General features: G+C 41.4%; 1 protein-coding gene across 1 annotated transcript in view; it reads right to left on the bottom strand.

The window, feature by feature from the left end:
* The window catches only part of LOC146870883 (uncharacterized), a 128772-nt gene extending 105532 nt beyond the window's left edge, over positions 1–23240 (bottom strand). Inside the window, exons 1-9 of the mRNA XM_085644966.1 lie at positions 23186–23240; positions 11843–11994; positions 10595–10639; positions 10434–10502; positions 10057–10122; positions 4885–4973; positions 4583–4691; positions 3517–3625; positions 2183–2250 (exon numbers count right to left, since the gene is read on the bottom strand). Of these exons, the coding sequence (XP_085501092.1) occupies positions 2183–2250; positions 3517–3625; positions 4583–4691; positions 4885–4973; positions 10057–10122; positions 10434–10502; positions 10595–10639; positions 11843–11994; positions 23186–23240 (762 nt within the window). The remainder of the gene's footprint in view (positions 1–2182; positions 2251–3516; positions 3626–4582; positions 4692–4884; positions 4974–10056; positions 10123–10433; positions 10503–10594; positions 10640–11842; positions 11995–23185) is intronic.
* Between the last annotated feature and the right edge of the window lie 454 nt (positions 23241–23694).

The following is a 23694-nucleotide window of genomic DNA, read 5'->3' as shown; positions in this document are numbered from 1 at the left end:
TACTTCAGGCTCAGGAACGCGCTCGACGGCCTCTTTGGCCAAGAGGGCCGTAAATTCCTAACGCAGCAGATTCAAGTGATCCTCCGACATTTGGTGGTACTGCGGTGACATGGCTGGAGGGGTCATCTCGAAGAGGAGGGAGTAGGCCCCTTGGACTATTTGCAGCACCCACCTGTCCGAAGTAATGGACCACCAGTGGAGCAGGTGATGGCGAACCCTGCCGCCCACTGTGGTGGGATGGTCCAGAAATCTCGTACTGGGAGGGCTTTGAGGCGGATGCTGCCGGGGTGGATGTGGACTGACCGGCACGTTGTCCTCCCATACCGCCTCGGCCAAAACCACATCCCTCACCGCATGCAGGTTGGTTTGGCGGCCGGTGGCTCGGCGGACGTGAGGAGGCGCCCCTTCCTTGGCCACAAAAGGGGCGAAAGGCGGAACTTTGCGGCCGTGGGTCCGAGACACCTAAGGACTTGGCCGTAGCCCGGGAGTCCATAAAACGAGCCAGCGCACTATCCGCCTTCTCACCAAAAAGACCCTTTGGCTTCGTTATTGTTAACATTTTAAAGGTTTTTCTATTTTTTTCTTCATATTTGCTCTCAAACATATGACGTTATATTTAATTACTTCCTAATTTCATACGTTTATCTTGAAACATGTGTGGACACTATCATACGTCAATGGTTGAGAACACACTCTGTAGAAACACGTACTCCAAAAAGGACTTTTGTTTACTGCAGCTCACAAATAAACTAATTATATGTGACTCTCTCTCTCTCCCCATTTTTGGCATGCTGCTGCCTCCATCACATAAAAACCTCCTATTACATGATGTGGTGAGGTATGCTCTATCCAGTTTTTAGATTTAGATTTTCTAAAATTGGGTATTGTTAGATAATTTTAAGGTTACGCTATTGAATCTTCCACCCACTCCACATCTGGGATCTGCTTCCCAATGTCTTATTCTCACTGTAATTTCCGACCCGGACTTTGCATTTCTTGCCTCATTGCTTTGGAGAACCAGGAGACAGTCTTCATCCTCAAAGCAGATACAGCAACATATCTAAATACGGCTGAGACTTGCGGCTCAATGCCTCTCAATCCCCACTGTTTTCTAATTCTTCTGGCATGGGCCACATGCGTCAGGAAGTTTCATTCCCGTAAGTATTATTCTGCTTGTATTACATTGATTGTGAGCAGTGTACAATATTGGTATTAGTCCCCTCGTTAAATTCTGACCCGTCCCTACCCAGTACTCCAACACCGTCCACTATTCTCACTTTGTCAGACCACTTAGTATTGAGATAGGTAGGTCCATGGAGTATGGTGTCTTTACCAATCTAATCGATTGAGCGCAGAAGCTCTCCATCAACATGGTTTACATTGTGTTTTCAAATATGTTCCGCCGCACCAGTAAAATGATCTTTGCTAGAGCTATGGCATCTGGAGCAGCCGTGTACCGTTACCTTTTTTTTTTTTTTCCACCAACAAAAACACTGCATCAGCCGGGACATGTGGCAAACAATATAACTTACATCTTAGTCATGGACCGCTAGTCTACCACCGCTTTGGAGCTCTCTAAGGACTACTATTGGACTGAGGGGACGCGTTACACTTCAAATCTATGGAAAACCATTCCTGCTAAATTTGCAGAGAGTACCCACGGAGGTGCCTCTTTGGAATGGAACTGCACTACATGTTTCATGCACATCATTAACTCTAAAACCATGTGGTCCATGAACCAATGAACATGCGCACAGGTGGGCAAAAGTTATGACACCCGGTGTACATGCACATGCATTTTAAGCACGGGGCATCTGCACTGCCTCATTCATTTCCTTTATACCATAGTTTTCATGGTGGTGGAAGAGCTGACAGTAACAGTGATGCTCGACTGACAAAGTTGTAATTTGTTGTTCGCACTGCCTGAGTGGCATTGGGTAGATCAGCCACCCCCAAGCTGTGTGCCGGTCATCCAATTACCAGTAGCCTTAACAAGTTACCACATTTATCAAAATCTATTTGTGGGAACAAATACTGTACATCTGTTAGCAACTTATTTGGAGCATTATGTAAAATGTTATTTATAAAATTTGCTTCTTTAAAAATACGTTTATTCTGCTTTCCAAGTTAGTTTTATTCACATATTTACAAATATTATTACTATAAAAAAAAAAAGATTTACCATAAATTGTTGGGCATCTTCAGGTGACTTCTTTTTGTTGCAGACCGCGCAGAACTGGTCAACCGAATCTAGAAGTAATATTAAGGTAAATTAGCACACATCTTAATATTAAAATAAAATAGAAATTACTCTTATCTGATGTTTCAATAACATGTTATTAACTTTATAATAATGACGATTTTTTTGATGGTATCTATAGAAGCAAGGAAATTATGAATATTACAGTTAAAAAAAAATTGCATCTTTAAACACATATTAAGGAATTCTATGATGGCAGATAATGTGCATGTTGAAATGCATACCAAGTAATACATGTAAAGAGATAAGCATGCCAGTTGATACATTAAAGGATTCATTGCTACAAGTCTATTCAACCTTTGATTAAAAAAGTGGCTCATTATGATGGCAGCTGAATCACCACCCCCGTGCCGGCGGTGTCGATCCTCCCACCATCACAATGTGATTCACCCACCGCAAAATTTGGATGGCGGTGGGAATCACATTGTTTACGCGGTGGGTCTTGCAAGTCGGTCCTTTTCTGACTGACTTGTGTAACCCGGAAAAAAGTCTTCATTGCTACGGTGCTGTACACGCACCGCCCTAGTGATTAGGATGAGCCCGTCCATATGTCTTTTTGCGGCGGATATCCAGCCTCAAAAGAGACAGACTGATAATCTCTTTTGGTGCACGTTTATTAAGCACTCTTTGTGGGCGCACTGTGCCTTTGGGGTGTACGGGTACACTCAAACATTTTCCATGCACAGGTGGCATGCACCACCTTGTGCCTGCCACGTTGTACGTTTAAAATGCACATAAGGGCCTTTTAACATTGCGGAATGTGCTGTAGCCAGCAGCACCGTCCTCAATGTTAAATGGCCAGTATTCACCCGCCATAATGGCGTGCGCATCCTAATTGGGCTGTTGGGACTGCCGAACATCTGGCTGGCGGTCCCATCACCATTATGATGGCGGGTTGACTGATGTCCGACTGCCATCTAAATCAGCCCCTATGTACGGATCATATAGGTAATATTCAATAATTAAAATAAAAATATATATTATAAATTCGAAAAATGACTGCAAACAATACACACTTCTTTGACGGTGTAACAATTTTTCATAAATCTTTTCAATAGCAAGACAAATGACATTTTTTAACATACTCAAACATCATTTCCATTAAATTTTAATTTTCAATACTATTCACACTCTTTATATTTTTTATAAAAAAAAATTAAATAAATAATAATAATTAGCAATGGAATCAAAACATTCAGTTGCCACAATGGCATTACCTATAACCAAAAAAGAAACATAAAATTTTAAACTCAAACCTGATGACTCCATTAGATCAAGCGCAATCTTGAATCTTAACTCATCTATAATTTTAGGATTTTGTGGAATGTCTGTTAGCGACTGCTGTCTGAGGTAGTGATCTGCAAACTAAGAAAACATTGGAAATTCTTACTTTCCTTAATTAAGTGTAGAGTAAACTGTCTATGTTATTAAAATGATCACGTTTAAGATTATTGTGCATAAAAACAAATATTGTGTTAATAGGATGTCATTTGGAAAGCCATACAACATCTCATTTCCGTTATTCGGGACCACATCTTATGTGTCCATCCAACAGCATTATTACACTACTATTGGTTTGGTTGATACCCAAGCTGGAATCCCAACCTGCTTCCACTGGGCAATTTGACATAGTCTGTGCCGCGCTCAGCAATGTAATCCCTGAAAGGTAGCCGATACAGCCTCGCATCCACTTTTAAGGCACATTTTTGCTTTTGGCCAGCCCTTTCACAATGGCCAGACACCAATTAAAAGGCTGGTGAAAAATGACTTTGGTAACCACTAACAGGGCCGCATACTCCCCTTGTCCTCCACATTGTGCAGTTGCGGGCACATGTAGTGCCCCATCAAATACAAGCCACATGTGGCTGCCACCTCAAGAAGCCTGCAAGACTGTGCAGTGATCATTAAGCTATGCATTTTTTTAATGTGGCTTGTGCTGCGAAGATCAGCATAAGGTGCAATTGAAAAAATTCAGGATCAAACAGCAAACTCAGATATCAGATTGTAATTTGGAAAATATGAACTCGGACTCCTTGTTGGCAGTTCTGCTTACGCAATGATGAAGTTTGTATGCGATTCAAACCGACATCGTAATCAGGATCAATGTGTCTTTAAGTGTTTTAACATGACGCTGGCTTTTTATCATCAGTGAACTCTCCCTCTCCTGCAAATTTTTTCAGAAAAAGCCCTTGTAAACATTTTATTAAATTGTTTTCAAGAATTAAAAAAATCAATGCAATACTTTATTATTGTATTTGCAATTATCCACTATTACATTTGATAACACCAATGAAGGTTCATAATATCTTGAAATTTCGTTACCATCATGCAAAAAACTCCGCAATTGAAGACGTCTTTTTGCTTTTGGGTACATTGTACCACCAATTCCCATAGATGGTAGTCTGGACTCTTCACATCCTGTAGGAATTTGCTTTTGAGACATATGAATTAAGATGTTACAAATGTACTGGTTTTTCATCTGAAGTAATCTTTAAAAAACAATAATACAACATTGTCCCCAATAATGTTACAATGGAAAAACAACATTAAATCATTATTTATTATTTACCAGAAATCTTACAAATACAAAATAGATAATGCAAATATTTTTTTGGAAAGGGTACCTCCAATTAGACAATAACTTTTTGTAAGTATGAAGATTTGTTGTCAATGAGTCATAGAGTAAAATTTTCTTTGTAAGAGGTTTCAATACCTGGGGGAAATTAAGTAAAACTTGTTGTAAAAACATCCTCAGCAAGACAAACGCAATAACTAAATGTTACTTTTACTATAAAGGATCTGTTCGTATCAATATAGGTATAGAAAATTCAAGTAAATTCAATTCTATAGAAATAATTAAATATACACTGATATGAATTGTAAAACTAACACAAGTACTAACAAAAATATTCACAATAGTCCTTATGCCTCATTATGAAATTAGAATATAATGTTTCCTTTTAGAATATTTACTATTCCTTATTATAGTATGTTTATAGGGGTGTAAGGTCGTGCCACAGGGCAAAACCCAGTACTAACGACAATAAAAAGTTTTTTGTATGAATTATATTAAAATCCACCCTTTTATAAACTGGCTTTGTATATTGTTCTTATTTATGTAAGTGTAGCATCGTGCACAAATCCAGATAACACTTTTGGTGATTCCAGTTTTCAAAATCAACCTTAAAAAGCTCTATAAGTGGTAGATTTGCAGAACAGCTTTCGTGCTTAGTCCAGAAGGACTATAAAGCACTTTTGTTCACAGTTCAAAATGGTATGGTATAGGTTAAGTGACAAAAAAAATCACACAGAGGGGCCATATCATATTCCGTCCACAAAATGTACCGACTGACACTGACCCGGACCAGACACAAACCAACATGGACCTGCGCCGTATGACCCGTGCTGTACAATGCAACGCGTGTGAATTACAAACGTCATGTACGGAATACAAGCCGTACACCCGAGCCGTAGGGAAATCAATGATCTGGCTGGAAAACCAACGCAAGTTGCACCAACCGACACAATCCTGGAATGAACCTGACCTACACTTAACCGCGATGTCCGATCCGTGCAGTACGATGCAATGTGTGTAAACCCAGATCAACTCGCACGAAGCCCAAGCAGCATATCCGACACGCACAGAAAACTGGGAACACAAGTAATGGAGATCTCCGCAACCGACACGTATGAAACACAGAATAAAGTCTGCGTGAATGAGGCGGAGAAGCCCACACGAGTGAACATCAGAGGCCAGATTGCGGGTAAGTGTCATTTGTTTGTGTGGTAGGTGTCTGACTTAACGCATGCGCCGTTGGCGTCGGTTCATGATCCGGTCATAGATGTAGAGTACTTCTTTAACCTGTGCGATGGGATTCATGATGTGTTTTTGTCGTACACGCTGCTTCTTGCTCCGTCTCGTACCCGTTGCAAGCTGGTGCGTCTCGTACCCGTGGATTGAGTTGTGAAGAGAATCGTAGCGGATATGCTTCTTTTCAGGATACTGTGACGTGCCGCTTTTAAAAAGGCATAGAACAAAAATGAATGACTTAAAAAGAGAAGACTGGATAAGACAATGAAGGAGACCGGTGGAACCCAAAGCTGATAGAAAGTTGAGAGTAACCTGCAAGCAAAGGTTACAGACTCCAATACACTCAAAAGTGAACATGAGGCACTGAAGACGAATGTCCACCAATGTCAGAATGCAGGAGATGTTGATGGTGTCCTTTAGGTAGCAGCTGTGTGGACCAGGAGACGCCTTAGATGACCAGGAGCCGGATACGAGCTGTCCCAATCTCTGATGTTGAGCACAAAGGGGTCACTGTGCGACAGGAACATAAACATGCCTTTACAGTTGAAAACAATGAGGTTAACAAAAACGAAGGAAGCAGTGTCAAGAACAGCAAGGTCAAAGGGAGTCAGCGCATGCATGTGAGTCGGAGGAGGCAACATGGAAGTGTTGGAGCCCACAGGTGCGAAACCTGACCCTTGATACAAGTCACGGACCGAATGAACTCGAGTAGCACGAGGACCTCTAGCCAAGAGATGCAGGCACACCTATTGCAGATAATGTGATGGAGTTGGAGATCTTGGCACAAGAGAATGCTGGAGGTAGGAACTCATTTGAGCCTGAAGATCTATGGAGGAGAGAGCCAAGAAGCCTATGCAAGTCCACTCATTGGACAGGAGTTCTGTTAAAGGCTTTCCAATGGGTGAAACTGGCCGCAAAGTTATTGTCAAGACTGCGCACGCCTCGATAGTGATGCTGAACTATAAACTGTGTTACTCAGCATGTCGGAGTGCATGGGAGCCCACAATTGGAAAAATTTGCAGCAGCGTTAATGTTTTGGGAGATGCAGTGAAGTGACTCCTTCACTCCAAGGGATATTCCTTCTGGTGTCTTTGATAACCACAGGCATGTTGAATAACCTGTATAGAGCACAGACACAGACTTTGCAGAAAAAAGACAAGCAAGATGACGATACCAGGAGCAGCAGGAATCTCCCCTCTTCTATTTTGTATTCCTTAAGTGATGTCCAACGAAGTTCAGAGTGTACAGATGGTCGAACTTGAAATAGTATGTGATTTGAATCTTTCCCATGAAGATTCTAGGGACCCACCGACCAAAAAGTCTTTAAGTACCGCCGATAAATGGTTGTGATGAAGACAGTGTCCCTCAAAAAAACAAGCATTTGCAATGGAACAGGTTTTGCCTTTGGGACCTTTAACGTTTTTAGAAATGCATCATATCATCTTGGGTGCTAAAAAAGAAAGAGCTGTGTATGTATCCGATGTGGTGGAATGGTTATGGGCAGCCAATTTGCATGTTGTTGTGAAAGAGGTCACATGCCACAGAAGTGCACAAGTCTTGTGACGATGATGCGACGTTGCTGTAAGTTTGGTTACTGACCACCAGGCCTGTCACAAGGGGAGGAGCCCACCCTCACAAAGCAACATGTTTCAATTTTGAAAACGAAGATTGAATGCTTTCTTCTTAACGGAGCTAACGCAGCAACACTATGCAGACCTTTCAATGTGGATAAATGCCTGTTGACACAAAATGATTTGTGCCGCTACTGGTTCGAGCGTGAAAACGTAGGGTATCTCTATGTCACGACAGAGGTGAGTTGCAAATGCCAGGGCAGAATGTGCCCCGGCAATGTTAGGAGGTCTTTTGGCTCAATATATCTGTGCCCCGAGCGCTGCATTTGGTTGTACAAGAACTCACATACTATTGTGTATTTCACAGAATTTTTTCATTTTCAAAATGATTTAATTTGAGAAAGGTTGTGCTGTGCAGAGTAATATCTGCATTGGTGTGCCAGGCCAACTTTGTTCTCTGCAGGAAACGGCTTTTGTGCCTTATGTTGTGTGTGTGAAGCTGCTCTGGGAAAACAAGAAGCTCAAAATGTGAGGAGTATTAGGGGAAGGAGACAGCCGCTCCAGCCGCATGTCTCCTCTAACTTTTGCTGCGCAGCTAAAACCGCAGAGCACGCGTAGGCAAAGCATACTACCTCCAAAGCTCACCGACCTCGTCATCCTTATCGACAAATGCACGCGCTCGCCCCATGACAAAGCACCCATCCCTCAACTACAGAATATACGCGCAGTGAAAAATCCCACAAGAGATTCTCCTCACTAAAACACCCACACAACACACTTTAAAATATACTAAGCATGCACTCAATCCACCGGATAACACAGTAAACACAAACAACACACATACCCCAAAATACAAAGAACAACACACCCCACAAAATGTAGTGCAAAGTCACCAACCAATCACAAGACTAACAAGGATTGAAAATGCAATAGGACTTGAATTTTCCATGAGTCCTATTGCATTTTCAATGGAAGTGCCAGCATGAAAGAAGGCACAGACTTGAGGTTGTGGGGGGGAAGGTGGGAGGGGGGGTAGTTGTTCTACAAAAAATTTCAGATTGCGGAAGTGACCAAGGAGAGACAGAGAAGCAAAATGGTTTTAGTAGTAAAGGGGCTGATTTCCTTTGTAGAGGGCAAATGACGCCATGGCAGTCAGGAGGCGGTCCTAAGACAGCAATTGGAAAACAAAAAGCATGAATTTTCATTACAGGCAATCAAATTTATGGCTAGAAAGTGGGCGGAGCTTCACCCGGTACACTGTATAAAGCATCTCTCGCAGAGCCAGTGCATGAGGTGCCTAGGCAAAACATAAAAAGATGGGGTAGACAGTCGGGAAGAAAACTCCCATGTCCTGTGTACAGTTTTACGGCAGAGTGGGAGGCAAGGTCACCATGAAGTAGTTGCAAATTGGAGTATGCTGGAAAGGCAACAATTGTGTTGTTTAATTAGTCTCAGTGTTTTTGCCATGCGCACCCACCGTAACGCATTACAATAAATAATATCTGGTGGTGTTCATACCTCACTGTGACAGGATATGTTCGGTTCTGCCCTACCCTTAAGAAATCTAGGCTCTACAGCAGGAGGGCAGAAACATGTGTTTGGGCGGGAGATGTTCTAGCTTGCTGTACACGTCTAGAACAAAGATCCTGGGAGGAGCTTTAACGTGCATGTAAAGATATATCACACAATGTTTACATGTGTTGATTTATGATTCGGACATGTTTGGTAGCAAAAAATTACATGGATTATTAAATACTGTTTTGAGTTGTTGAGGCATGGTCACTCTATATGTCGTAATGACTGATTCACTTGACACACGGGTGAATAGACTAGATAGGCTGTAGGGGAGTCCGGTTCATACAATGGCACCCTCCAATTTCTAATGGAGAACGACTTTAGGATTTGAAGAGCCTGCACTATGGGTAACTTACATTTTTAAAGTGTATTGACTTTATAAATATGGGACCTTAATTAGGTTGTAAGTGGTGCTAACACCAACTTACACATGCTACAATGGCAGGCTTTTAAAAAAAAATTATTAGTTTTTTTTCTTGTGTGGCATATTACATGCTTCAGCCCTTTGGAGACTGCTGGTGTACCTATGCCCTGGGTATCTTCTTGTTACAGTATAGTTTGGAATTTCAATGCTAACCCAGTAGCCAATTATGAGTGTACCTAAGTGCTCACTATGTCAAATGTGTTTAGGGACCACAGAGACTGTGCTTCTGAATTGCTGTAACCTAATAAGAATTGTCATAAATACATAATAACAACTGCAAACAGTAGGGTAGACCATGAAATCAGATACTACTTTCCTACATGGACTCTATAACGACTGCAAGCCCTCTCATATTATTCATCTATAATGTTCAAATCTATGTCTTAGAAGTAAAAGAAAACAAAGTTGCACTTACTAAAAGAATCCAATGAGCACCAGTATTTGTAGGACACACAACGGTTTCCATAGTCTCAAAAGGTACCTGCACATAATCAAATGTGGTCATAAATAAATTTACGTGTCTCCTGAACAAAAAACTTGAACACTAACATTATTACTAAGGTATAAATGCCTTTTCTATAATCTTTCCAAAATTACATTCTTTTCTTTGAACACAAGCAAATAGTGTTACAGCCTTTAGACATGTGAAATGTTTACTATTGTGTAAATTTTGTAATTTTGTAATTTCGTATTTGTATGCCGCTTGGACACTTTGCGGTAATTCATAGTTATATTGCTAAATCATTACAGCCTCACAGTGTGACAAGTAACATAAGAAATAAAAATAGTTACCCGAAAAACAGATGATCGATATTTGCCCATGAAGATTGAGGACGAGACTGTCGCCGAAAGTGCTAAACACTAAGGTTAAAAGAAAAAGACATCAATAAACATATTCTGAAAAATGATTTTTGCTTTGTGTTCTTTTTCAAAGTAGATGTAACTATACGTACATTGTGACTTGACAAGCATAACTTCGCAAGGTATGCATCTATTACCTAATAAAAAAAGATAAAAAAATTAGACATAGTATTTCACTACTGCTTGATTACAACTCCGGCGGAGTGAAGAACACCAGTCTGACTAAAGGTTACCAGTGGTGGCTCAGACACCGCAACACCAGCAGTACAGCAAGCACACTCAGAGGATGCAATATGGTTTGCGGACTCACCGCAGTACATCAAAGCATGTTATGAGTTTCCTTAAAAACAACGGGTACATGGAGGTTTCAACTTCATGTACACTGTGTTGGAGAGGAAACCAAGGGCTACCTACAGGGCCACTTGTACTTACTCCACATGTGGATGCACAAAGGTTGTCAAAACTTGTGTACTTTTGTGTGCATGCACAGTAACTGTTGAACGATTTTGAATTTTCAGTCAATGTTTTGCAGGAACATTGTGAGGCATTTCCAAATGTTGTGCATTTTGGAAAATTAATGCTACCTTTTGAAAAGTAACCTCCCTGGAATTACACGATGTTCAACTGACTACAAATAAACTATAATCTGGCAGGCATGCATGATCGTTGGTGGCTATGGGCAGGGGCAGGGGCGTGCATTAGAGCAACACACCTGACCTTGCATGGATACAATTCTTAATCAAGCCCTTAGTGTACAAAAACATCTTTTTAATATTCCTATTTTATGTTTTTCAATTTGTAAAATAGTTTGTATATAGAACATAAAAAAATTGTAGTTAAAATTGAAATTACACCAAAAACTAAAATTAACTTTTTGATTACAAAATCTAATAGATGTAATTTTTTACAGCTTACAGTACCTATTATTTGGAGGTTTTTACTTTTAAAATACTTATTCTCGAGGAATTCAATGTGTTTTTGGTATGCTGAAGATTAAAGAAAAGACGTATTAGTTTTTAAGATGTATTTTTTTTTAGAGATAAGTCATCATTGAAAAAAATTTTGGAGAAAATTAAATGAAAAACATGCTTACTTTTGACAATTGTAGAGAAAATCTCAAATCAGTTATTGCAACATTTAACCAAAACAACGATTTTTAAACATTTTTTTTTAAAAAGAACACAATCTATCCTCTTACTTAGGGTCAATTACTATTATTTTATTGCCAAAACAGATTCTTAAACGCTTGTTGATTTGTGATTAATTTTGTTTAACAGGAGGATAGCTCTTTATTAATAATTTTATGACATGTGCTGTGTAAAAATGATATAAAAACAAACCTCATCAACTATCCATTGTGGGGATTTTAAAGAATGGAAGGAGGAATCGTACAATTTTATGTTTGAAACTATTGCTTCCAAACGTCCAATTGCAGGTTTATTCCATATAGCCAAAAGTTTTTCAACGTCAGTAGATACTTTTTGTTTCAAATCTGTGGATACATAAGTGATCAACATAATTGTAAAATACTTTACAAGACTTCTGCTTGGAATTAGATTTTTTTTTAAAACTATGTAAAAAGTATTTCACTAAACATTAATTTTTTTTTTTTTTTTTTTTTAAATGTAGTTATCAAGAGTAAAACTATTTTTAAACATAAAATACATATATATTATTCTGGCAATATTGATATTTCATTTTGAAATCCACCAACCCCTGGTTGGAGACTTTAACACAGAAATGGTATCCTTTGAATGTGACCGCCGAATCACAATGTACACTGTCAGGTTAATATGACTCCTTTACGATCATACACATAAACAATGCAGTCACATCCTTCGTGTTTATGATGTTGATTTTTGAAACTAAATCCATGTTGGTCTCTCAAACATGAATTTGTTGTTGGAAAGCAAGTTTGGTGTAGGCCAGCAGGGTCAAATTCCACTGTGGCACTCCGCATTTGTCCACAAATACCCTGCACAACGGTGCAGAGATGTTGGAAAACATTCAATTACCATTGAGAGACTAACATGCGGGCAGATTCAGCTCGCAGCACCAAATTACATTAAAAAAATGTACATTTGCAAATGCCCCATTTGCGGGCAGAATCTAATAGCAGTGTTCCATACGCTGACCTGAGGGCTGTTGGTCCAACAACTGCAGCAATGTCAATTTGAGGCAAGTAAATAAATGTATTAGCTTAAATAATATAAAGCACTTTTAAAAACTACATTGAAACATTGTGAAATCGATTTTATAATTGTAATTTCAATATAAGTTTAACATAAAAAGGTAAACATGAAACAAGATGAGTGGCAAAAATAAAATTATAATGAGGTGGTGTTACTTAGGCCCTTGCCTAGGGAGTCTGATGGATCGGGTTGCATCCCCACACATACTCAATTTCCTAGGAGAGCAATGTCGGAACCTCTGCCGGTCAATTCGAACGCACCTTTGACACTGTACCCTACACAGAGGGCGAATAGCGGCGCAGAGGCCACTCAGGGAGACAGAGACCTGGACAACCTGACACTGTAGCTATGTGTGTTGTGTGATGTAACCGGGTTTGCCTGGTATAAACAGGTGCCCCCGTGGTTGGAGTACGTGCTCAACAGAACGAATGTGAGATAGCCGTCAAGGTCCAGCAGTGACTCTTTGGAGGAGGTCGCAGGCTGAATCACTGTAGTAAGGAGTGTCCTGATAGGCACCGTTTGGAATTTGAGGGGAAGAACCTCTCCTACGCAACAACATAAAATGAACCACCTACTCCCGTAGGCAAGGATGTAGGGGACAGCGTCCAATGGTTTTGGAGATAATTTCAGCTGTACTGGACGCCCAAGAATATTAAACCAGTGCGGTTACATCATCACACTGAGCTGTGAGAGGGTATTCAGACTCCTAAAAAGTATTACCCATCGTCTACCGGTCAGTATAGAAGTTGAGCTCGATATAGACCAGCCCTGGAGGGAACTACACTGTGTGACGCCAAGGCCGGGGCTGAGGACGGAGCTAGCGGCGTAGCCGTGGTATGACCCAAAGACGATGCAGTGTCCGTAGCCAAAGGAGATTTTGAGTCCGAGCCATTGAACTAATGCCGGAGTCGTCAAGATCGAAGCCAACGGCTGCACCAAGGCCGGATCCGTACTGTTGCCGAGGTGGGATCCAACAGCAGTGCCAAGGCCGGCTCCATAGTGTCGCCAAGACGGGATCGAACGGAGGCTACGAGGACGGATCTGCGGGGGCACCGAGTCCTGATCCATAGCGGCGCAGAGGCAGGATCCACTGCGGCGCAGAGGCCGGATCCACGGTGGCACCAAAGCCAGATCCATGGCCTGAGCCACATTGCCGAGGTTGGAGCCATCGGCCGTGCCTAGGCCGACGACAACGGCGGTGGAGCCGAGGATGGAGCAAACCGCTGTGCTGAGGCCATAGCCAATGGACCAGATGGGGCAAGTAAACGGACAATGGCTGAGTGAAGTACCTGTACTTTGCCGGATTCGCGTACAATCCAGAAAAATGCGGGTAGGCCGCAGGCAACAACGGAGGCCCCAAAGGAGCCGTGGGGGAGGGACCCCCCGCCCCATCCACCGAGGCTCGCCAGCAGTGAGGGAAGACGAAGAGCCACGCAGCTTCTTCGAATTTAAATGGCGTTTGGACTTACCTGTCCCAAATTCTAATGACGGATGGTGTGGTCGGAGCCAGCGATACCTCGAACACCTACAGGAGCGGGATCTTGAGTGGCGCGGTACAGAATGCCTGGCTTCCAATAACTTCCGGAAACACTCCCGCAAGTCTTCTGCCCCATGGCCCGACAATCAGGGCACGTCTCGGGTTGATGGCGTGCCCGAAGCAGAAGAGAAACACATTGTGGGGATCCGTCACCGACATGGTCCGACACCATTCCTGGCCATCCATAATGCTCGGCCCCGAGTGGCAGCAGCATACAAGCACAACAAGTCCCATCATAATGATGCGCACGGGCAAAGTCCGGGCCAAGGGCGGGCCTGTCCTGCACCCGTCAAAGCCAGGAAGATGAAGAGCAGGGCCAGCTCAATTACATTGCTGCTGTGCCATCGGAGGGACCCATGTGATTCAAATTAAGGTACTGTGCCGATTTGTGCTGCATACTATTTTTCTGAGTGACTCTATGGTTTAAAGACATTCAAGTAGTGATACTTGGGACTGACTTTGCTGTGACACTGTTTTACTTGTCAAACATTATTTCCCATGCTCTTACTCCACCTTACAGCATTTAATTAGCTTATTGCTAGAGTAAGCATGGGCAAAAGTAAAGCTATGGAAGGTTTGGGGGGGCAAATGGAGCATCGAGTGGGATGGGTAAGGTTAAAAATGCAAGGAAAACTTCCAAGCACAGCGCTAATAATTGTGTGATCGACAGAATAGAGACCCTAATAACAGAATGTGAAGGGATTCTCGTGGGTGAGTTACCTGTGGCCGCTAGCGTTGAGAGAAACCCATTATGAAGTGACCATGAGCAACCCTGTTGCACCACAATACCGCCTATGTTTCTGAAATCTTTTCTAAGATGTACTTAACCTAGTAGCGAGACCAAACATACTGTGTTAGCACAGGTGGGAATTGCCTCCACACAGTGCAAGATTAATCAACTGGTCAGAGATCCTGTAATCGATTTAGAGGCTACTGCTATTTTCAGCTTGAACCGGTTTGCGTCGTTGCCCGAGGCCTCTGATCTGCGGGAGTAGCTAGTGCAAAAATCCAAAATCATAAGCCCTACCACCATCGCAGCTTTGTCTAAGCCAGTAGGGACTGTTGCCACAGTACTTGAAGCTCTTCTGCAGATTGTTAATGAGCTTAGGCTAGAAATAGGTGTGATGAGAGTGATGATTGTGGAGTTAGTGGCAGTAGTTAAACTAATAGCTCCAAGTGGCATGTCACACCAGCTGGCTGGTTGTAACACACCTACCCCACACCTCCATAGGGCACACATGAATGCACAAAAAGAACAATCTATTGCACATCATGGCTCTCTCTCCTCTATCAAACCACTTGCTACTCAGGCCATTAATACACCTCATTGTCAACAGACAGCTCCCTCCCAAATCTCTTTGGTCACTGACCAGGAAGCACATCTGCCTCTACAATGTATTACAAAAAACGCTAGACCTTTTAAAACACCAGTAGATCCTTGTCAGCACTCTAAAGATTATTCTTATTTGGAAAAACGTTTGTATGATCCCCCTGTAGAGACGCGAACAGTCTATATGGTCAGTTTTAAAAAGCTTAAATCGCGTGGTGACCACAAAAACGAAGACTCCTTTAAAAATAAGACCATACATTTGATTCGCCATGTAAGGGGCTGTTGGTCGTTGGTACGGGATGACATAGCCAGAGCTCGGCGATGTACAATTCATAAACGTTCTCTTGACGACATTGAACTTACCTTTACAAAGCCAGATCAGGCTGCAAATTTTTGTGCACTAGAATTTCGAAGTTGCCATCCAGGCTCTTTAGACATTCTAAACAGAAGTTAACCAATACTTACTCCTATTGGGGCCCAGGGCAAAGTAATTGAGCAGAGTGTCGAGGGTGGGTCTACATTAGATGTCAAAGACTGACTGAGAGCAGCCGACAGGGCTTACAGAGACCGGTCATAATAGGAAAACTGGACCTCAACACCACCCTCGCTACATCCCAGTGTCACTCCACACACTCGACAAAGGACGAAACAACTACTGTGGTCCAGCATCGCCAGCAGACACACAGGGAACCTTCAGCTGTCAGTGCTGCCGGTACTCCTTCAGCTACGCCAGGAATGCTTATCCAGCACAACACGCTCTCAAGAACACACCTTGGAAGAGCTTGCAATCCTAGCTACTCAACGTCAGTGGACTGTATATACATGCCAACTAAGTATGTGACCTCCTGAACAGCAAAACCATGGATGTAGCATTCTTCACCGAAACCTGAAACAACACCACCTCGGGCCTGCATATAGCCATCGCCATTCACAAAGGATACAAGATCTCCAGGATGGACAGCCACACCCCCACCGAGTAGTAATCGCCATCGCCCACAATTCCAACATCCACCTAAGCACACTACCCGAAGACACGACAGACCTGATAGAACACCGGCACCTACAGATACTGGCCACCTCTACCACCCCACTCCGTGTACCTTCATTTAACAAACCCCATGTATCCACGGACCTTCCGTCAAATTAATAACGAACATCATCTCCACACACGCCATCCCATCTAACAACTACTGCCTGCTTGGAGACATAAACTTCAACCTCAAAAAAAAAGTACAACGCAAGAACACATCCCTCATGGACAACCTCCACAACATTGGACTTTGCAAGATTGTGCCTGAACCCACGCATTCACACACCCTCACCCCATCTTCATATTTAGAAACTACATTGTGTTCAGCCTCACCACCAAACTCACGTGACAGAACATAGATGCATCCACTGCTCCTTCCAGACAACCACCACCCACAGACACCATCACTTGCTCCCACAGAGATAGTGGACCAAAAGCAACGAAGACCAGCTGACCTCCTCAAGGAGGAAATCCACAGGACCACCGTTGAAGAAGATGACCCAAACACCACCGCAAAACTATTTACAGATAGATCCCCAAAAGAGTCAACACCATAGCTCCCCTCAAGCAGAACAACAATGCACATGCCAAGAATGACAGATTGTTCAGCCCGAATTACATGAGTCGAGGCACCCTGGTTGCCGCATCAAAAAGACATGTCTGAATTCCAAGTCCACGGAGGCAGAAAACTTAAAATATGACAACACCGCCCACCACCAGCTCATCATAAAAACAACAAATACTGGAATTTAAAACAAAATTCCCACACACCCACCAAACAACAAAAAACGCGTCCACATCGTCTGGGAATTTGACCAACACACCATCGATTTGACCGATATTGCTCCCTCACAAGATCTCTGAAACAAACCCAGCACCTTCTTACAAAACAAAACAAGAAGATCAACAATAACTTCAACAACTTCGTCAGAAGTTGCCACCAATAAACTTGTCCATAAAAATATGTGATATTTTAATCATTTTACATGTAGTGGGAGCCCGGATGTGGTAGGGAGATCTCACTTTATAATTCATGTTTGTAGATGATGATAAGGGAACCTAAGGAAGAAAATTCTCATTTTGGTTATCTCTGTTTTATAAAAATCTTCTATTAAGAGGTCAGTGTGAATATGACAATATGTAAACAACACAACACTGTTGCAACAATCTTCGTTTCAGTTTGAAATGACAGTATTTAAGATTCAAATGCTTCTAATGTATGTGGATCCGGGGTCCGTGCTGGCGTGAATATCGCTCAGTGCCGCCAACTCCATCACACCCATGCTTCAACACACCATCAACCGCTACCTGGAGAACGCCACCTTCACTGACAAATGGAAACACGCCGAGAAAAGCCCCCTCCTGAAGAAGCCCTTGGTGGACCCCACCAAACCTTAACAACCACCGACCCATCTCCCTGATCCCATTCCCTGCAAAAGTATTTTATAAAGCAATCAAAAGCAAATTCACCACATTCATAAAAAAACACAACATTCCCGACCCGTTCAAATCCTGCTTCGGAAAAAACAACATCACAGAAATCGCCCTCCATTTAAAAAACAACAACATCTGCATCATCCGGGAATAAAGAGAAACGGTAACCCTCATCCTTCTTGGCCATCTCACAGGCCTTCGACATGTTATCCCGCAGCACCATAATACACACACTACACGACGCAAGGATAATGGACAAGTCCTATAATAGATTAATAGATCTATCCAGCAGAACACAACAAGTAAGTCTACCACCCATTCTCTCGGGCCCTACACCTACCACCTGCAGAATCACCAACGGGTCCGAACTCAGTACAACACTCTTTAACTTATACATGTCTATACTCGCCACCATCGTCTTAGAATACGTACTCAGCATTGACTCATACGCAGACAACACCCACCTCATCCTCTCCCTATACATCAAAGCCAACGGAGCCAAACAAAAGGCAAACAAAACTTAAAACAAGGAACAAAAATGTTGCAAAATTGATGAAAAAAAGATGGCTATAAATCAACACCGACAAAACATAAGTATTCATGATAGGGCCACACCCCGAGGCATGTAACGACACATGGTGGCTCCCCACACTCACTAGCCCACCCACCCACTCTGACCGTGCATTTAAACATGGATTCATTCGACATCCCAAGATCAAACCGGACTGACACATCAACATAGTCACATGCTCCTTCTTTCCCATGCTCCGCCTCCTACTGAAGACCTTCAATTTGATCTCTATCGAGCACACAAAAACCGCAACACACACACTCGTCACCAGCAGACTAGACTACAGCAAAGCACTCTATTCCAGAATAAACAAAATCCTCACACGTAAGCTACGAAACATCCACAAAGCCGCCGCTAAACCGGTTCTCAACATACTGCAAAACAGCCACATATCACAACACCTGCACACACTCCACTGGCTCTCTATCGAGTCTATAATCACCTTGCATATCCTGACCCAAGGACACAAAGCTCTAAACAACACCAACCCAGCATACCTAAAAAGCCGTCTAAACTTTCACGCCCCACAAAGAACACTAACAGCAGAACAGCTTTCCTATGCCGTGGTTCACCGCACCAGAAAAAACAGATCAGGAGGACGCTGATTCTCCTTCATCACAGCAAGAGCATGGCACAATCTCATGCTCCATAGCACATAGGCAAACTCATTCCACATCTTTGCGAGAAACTTTAAAAACATGTCCATGATGGATTAGAACCTACACCGTCCCCTGCTTACCCACCGGCTTGAGAAGCCTTACGGGTGAGTAGTCGCGATGTAGCCAACCCCGGATTGATTGATTTCATTGTTTGGTATGCCGTCAGGAGGAGGGAGTTTAAGGAAAGCAATTGATGGGAAACAGAGAGCTAACTGTATCAGCAAGGCTCCGCATCATATACATTTAATAGATAAATTGTGCATATCCTACCCAATGTAGTGGGAAACATAGCGTGCTTCTTCACGATGCCTAAATGCATGCTTTGAGAGGTGTAAAGAGTTTACTTTTATCACATGGTGTGTTCCTGCGTCATGATCTCAATATATTGTGCGTCAATTGTCGTTTAACTAAGGGAAATATTGGGCTTGCCGGTCCACCTTAGTCGTCTTGACCTTGTCTTGTTGTTGAAAGCGGTGATGGATGGTTGACGTACAGATAGATTGTTTCGATATACTGTCATCTTGGTGGCCCAAAGAGACATTGCAGCAGGCGGTAGGGACACGGCATAAAAATATATAATTAAGTCTCAAAAAAATGGTGGAGTGCTGATCCGTTAGATTGAGAATAGTATATGAGTTAAAAGGCTGTTCAGCTAAATGTGAGATGATAATGATCAGAGGTTTGTGCTTGAAAGAATGAGGAAACAGAAACGACAAGGGAGAAGCTTTCGAGGGTCAATATAATTATTTCATGTTACATGGTCATAGTTGAAAAACAAGAAAAATATATTTGACTGTCTTATATGTAATAACATGAATCTGTATTAAAAGTGAATTTTTGAAAGCATGCGGCATGTTTTTTTTAATTATTAAATTCTACAATGGCATTGAAAAATTATTACAATAGTAAATATATTAAAACCCACATGCATGGGTGAAAACAAGTACAACATGATTTTCAAGGTTTTATAAACATTTTTAAAACTGAAAATTGCATTTTAAATAGATTAAAAGAAACCTCACCCCCGATCAGTACAGTTGTTTCTTTTTCTACAGAAACATCAATCTCCTCTGAAAGTGTTTCCATTGAATGAAATTCTTGATATTCTTGACTTGTCATGCTTGCTGGAAAATATTTTTTTAAACTTTATTAAAGGACTATAAATTAATGTTAACTATTTCCCAAAATGCACGCATTGCAAAAAAGAATGTTAAATAAGGAGTTGAAGTTTAAGTTAGTAACAACTCATTTTAGAAAAACAACCACTATTCACCAAAACAACCACAGTCCATTTTGATAACAAACATTATTCCAAAATCATTTAATTAACATACATTTTTTCCCCAAAAAATTTGGGGAGAAAAAATGTTTCACGGTCTTTGTGTTAAATAAGTACCTTAACAACCAAGCGGGTGCACTTTATCAAGGGTGATGTTATATATTTAAAAAAATCATATCCAAATTATTCCAAATGGAGAAAAAAAACCATACCTTTCTTTGGTTCACTGCTGCCACTTGATGTATACGGCCTCAACATGTCCAGATTGTGTGTTCTACGTAGAGCAATCTTGGAAGCATTAATCAATGTAACACGCATTCCTTTTATTTCTGAAATGGTGTATGGTCCGGTAAATTCAGGTTGTAAAACCCCTCCTTTTCTAGTACCTAGCCTGGAATTTTTCAGGAGCACTAACTGTCCTTCTGTAAAGGCGCAAGGCTTAAATTTTTGGGTTACTCTCTTTTTAAATTTTTCTTTTTGTTTTTCCTGTGCCAGCTCAATGTTCTTTTTGGTCTGGTTCTGCAACTCTGCTCTTTTTTTTTTTCTTTTGGTCGACAATGCCCGCATATTCAGCTTCAGTTGGTAGTATAAAGTCAATCTATTAAAAGAAACATCTAACTCAATATATAGTGCTAATCATAATCATGATGTTTAACTTTTTTTGAATAATTCTTCAATAAAATAAAAAAATGAAAATGTATAAAGAAAAACATGCATTTATAAATAGAATTAAACACTCTATTTATAAAAAAAATTTAACAAACATAATTACAAAATATTTTTGATCAATCAATGTGAAATTCCACAAAAAATGGAAAGTGATAATTAATTGTCAATAGTTATCAACACTTCAACACTATCCTGCAAGTAAATCTCTGTATCACTACACAACATATTTGAAACATAAAAATTAGATATGTGTAAGAACTCAGAAAATAATAGAACATGTTAACATTTATTCTAATTCAAAACAAAAAAAAAAAATCATACCAGATCATCTGCTACCTCACTCGGAAATCTGGCTTCACGGCCATACATTAGCAGAAAAGGGGACACTTTTGTTGTTGAATGCGGCTTCGATCTTAACGAAAACAATGCATGGTCCAAAAACAAATCCCAATCATTTTGATGTTTGTTGACATATTTAGACAATATGCTGCAAAATTACAAAAACAATAGCGCATAGCATGATTGAAACAGACAATATATAATCAAGTGTGATATCTTTTTAGTCAAATAAATTAGTTACAATTATGTAATGTATTCTTTAATATTGAAAATCACTTTTAAAAAATGTTATTCAGCACAGTGGTCATAATTAAGATGCTGGTGGGACTATTGTTCCACCAGCACAATAGAGGAAGTGTGACGAAGTGACACTGACCCGCAGTACTGCTGCCCTCATTCTGATGCATACGACTGTGACAGAAATGGCGAAGACTGTTATCTATTGTGCTTCATGCTGAAGCACACAACGCAATAGAAAACATAAAACTTAAAAACATTCCTGCACCTAGTGCGAAACATGGTGCAGGGATGTTGGTGCCTCAGGCCACATTGTGGGCAGACAGGGGGTAAAGGGGCCATGCTATGGACTACCATAGCAGCGGTTTGACAGCCATTTCCTGTGGTGAGAAAATCTCTGAAAGGACAAGCAGAAAGGAATTTTGCAATTCTAATGGCGATTTTCTAGGGATTACCGACCAAGCAATGGTAGGATTGGCTTAATAACTAATATTTTGCATGCTTAATTTTAACGCACAATTATTATTTTTTTTTAAAATAAATTATTTGTCAGAAGCACCCAAATCTTGACAATATTCACAACATTAAAATGATTTTTTTTTTAAATAAAGTTACCGGTTAAATTAATTTAAAATTAAAGATTCTTAAATAGCATTACCTTTTAATGTTAGCATTAGTACGCTCATCTAAACCATTTGTCTGTGGGTGATATGCTGCACTCACAGAACGTTGTATTTCTAATAGTTTAGATAACTCAAAATGAACCTGAAAAATAAAAACATATATATTTTATTTAACGAGGTTAAAATTGACAATAGAAATTATCAAGAAAGTGAGAAGAATGTAATTATATAGTGGACAAAACTCTTAAACACATCTAAAAGCACAATACATAAAATAAGGGAAGATAAATAATACCTATCAAATAAAGAAAGCCTTTTACTATACAAGGTTCAAAATCAAACATTAAACTTCAGCATAACATGATATTGCATATTTTGAGTTGTTTATTTTAAAGTCTATTTTGTTCCTAAATATCAAAAACTAGCAAATTAGAGTTAAAATGTCACAGTTTAAAAAAGAAAAAAGGATAAAAAAAATACATGACTTTTAATTTTGTTCCGCACCGATGAGTGTTTAGCAATTGGTAGGGACCTGATCCCTAACTGAATAACAAATGAATATGACACAAAGGGTGCAACCATGCACTGAATTAAACTGTGCATACCAATTTTTACGTTAGAAATGTAATTAAATCACACAGACTCCCGGTTACATACGTTAGCGACTACCTTGGGATGGGCCGATTCCTGGCGTGCACTACATCCAACAACACAGGGATACACCTACATCTCCGCGGTTCACCCCACTATGTCTAGACTGGACTACATCTTCATTGCACATACCTATCTCCACAGGGTGTCCCAGGTGGCGATCCTGCCCAGAGGCCTCTCGGACCATTCGCCGACACAGGTGCACCTGCGCCTGCTGACACGTAGGACGCCGTATAGATGGCGTATGTCGCCATGGCTCCTTAGGGACGCTGAATATAGTGACGCACTAGGCCAAGCAGTCACAGACTACATACAGCATAACGCGGGTACTGCGCCTTCACCAGCGATTCTCTGGGAAACCATGAAGCCCGTGCTCCGGGGTGTCGATATTAGTTTTCGAACGCACGCCAAGGCGGCCCGGCGGTCAGATATAGTGGAACTAGAGGTCAGAAAGACGCAGCTGCAGACGCAGCTCCTCCGGACTTCGGATCCCAACACTCAGCGGAATCTGCTACATGTCCAGCGCCAGCTAGGCCAGCTGCTGACTGATAATGCTAAGGAGGCGTGGCTCGCCACCCAGCACCGGATATATCAATGGGGCGATAAGTCCAGCCAGATGCTACACCGGCTGTGCCAGTCCC

This window comes from Triturus cristatus, chromosome 1_1 (assembly GCF_964204655.1).
Source record: "Triturus cristatus chromosome 1_1, aTriCri1.1, whole genome shotgun sequence".
Taxonomy (NCBI): Eukaryota; Metazoa; Chordata; class Amphibia; order Caudata; family Salamandridae; genus Triturus; species Triturus cristatus.
This window is presented reverse-complemented; position numbering and strand designations above follow the sequence as displayed.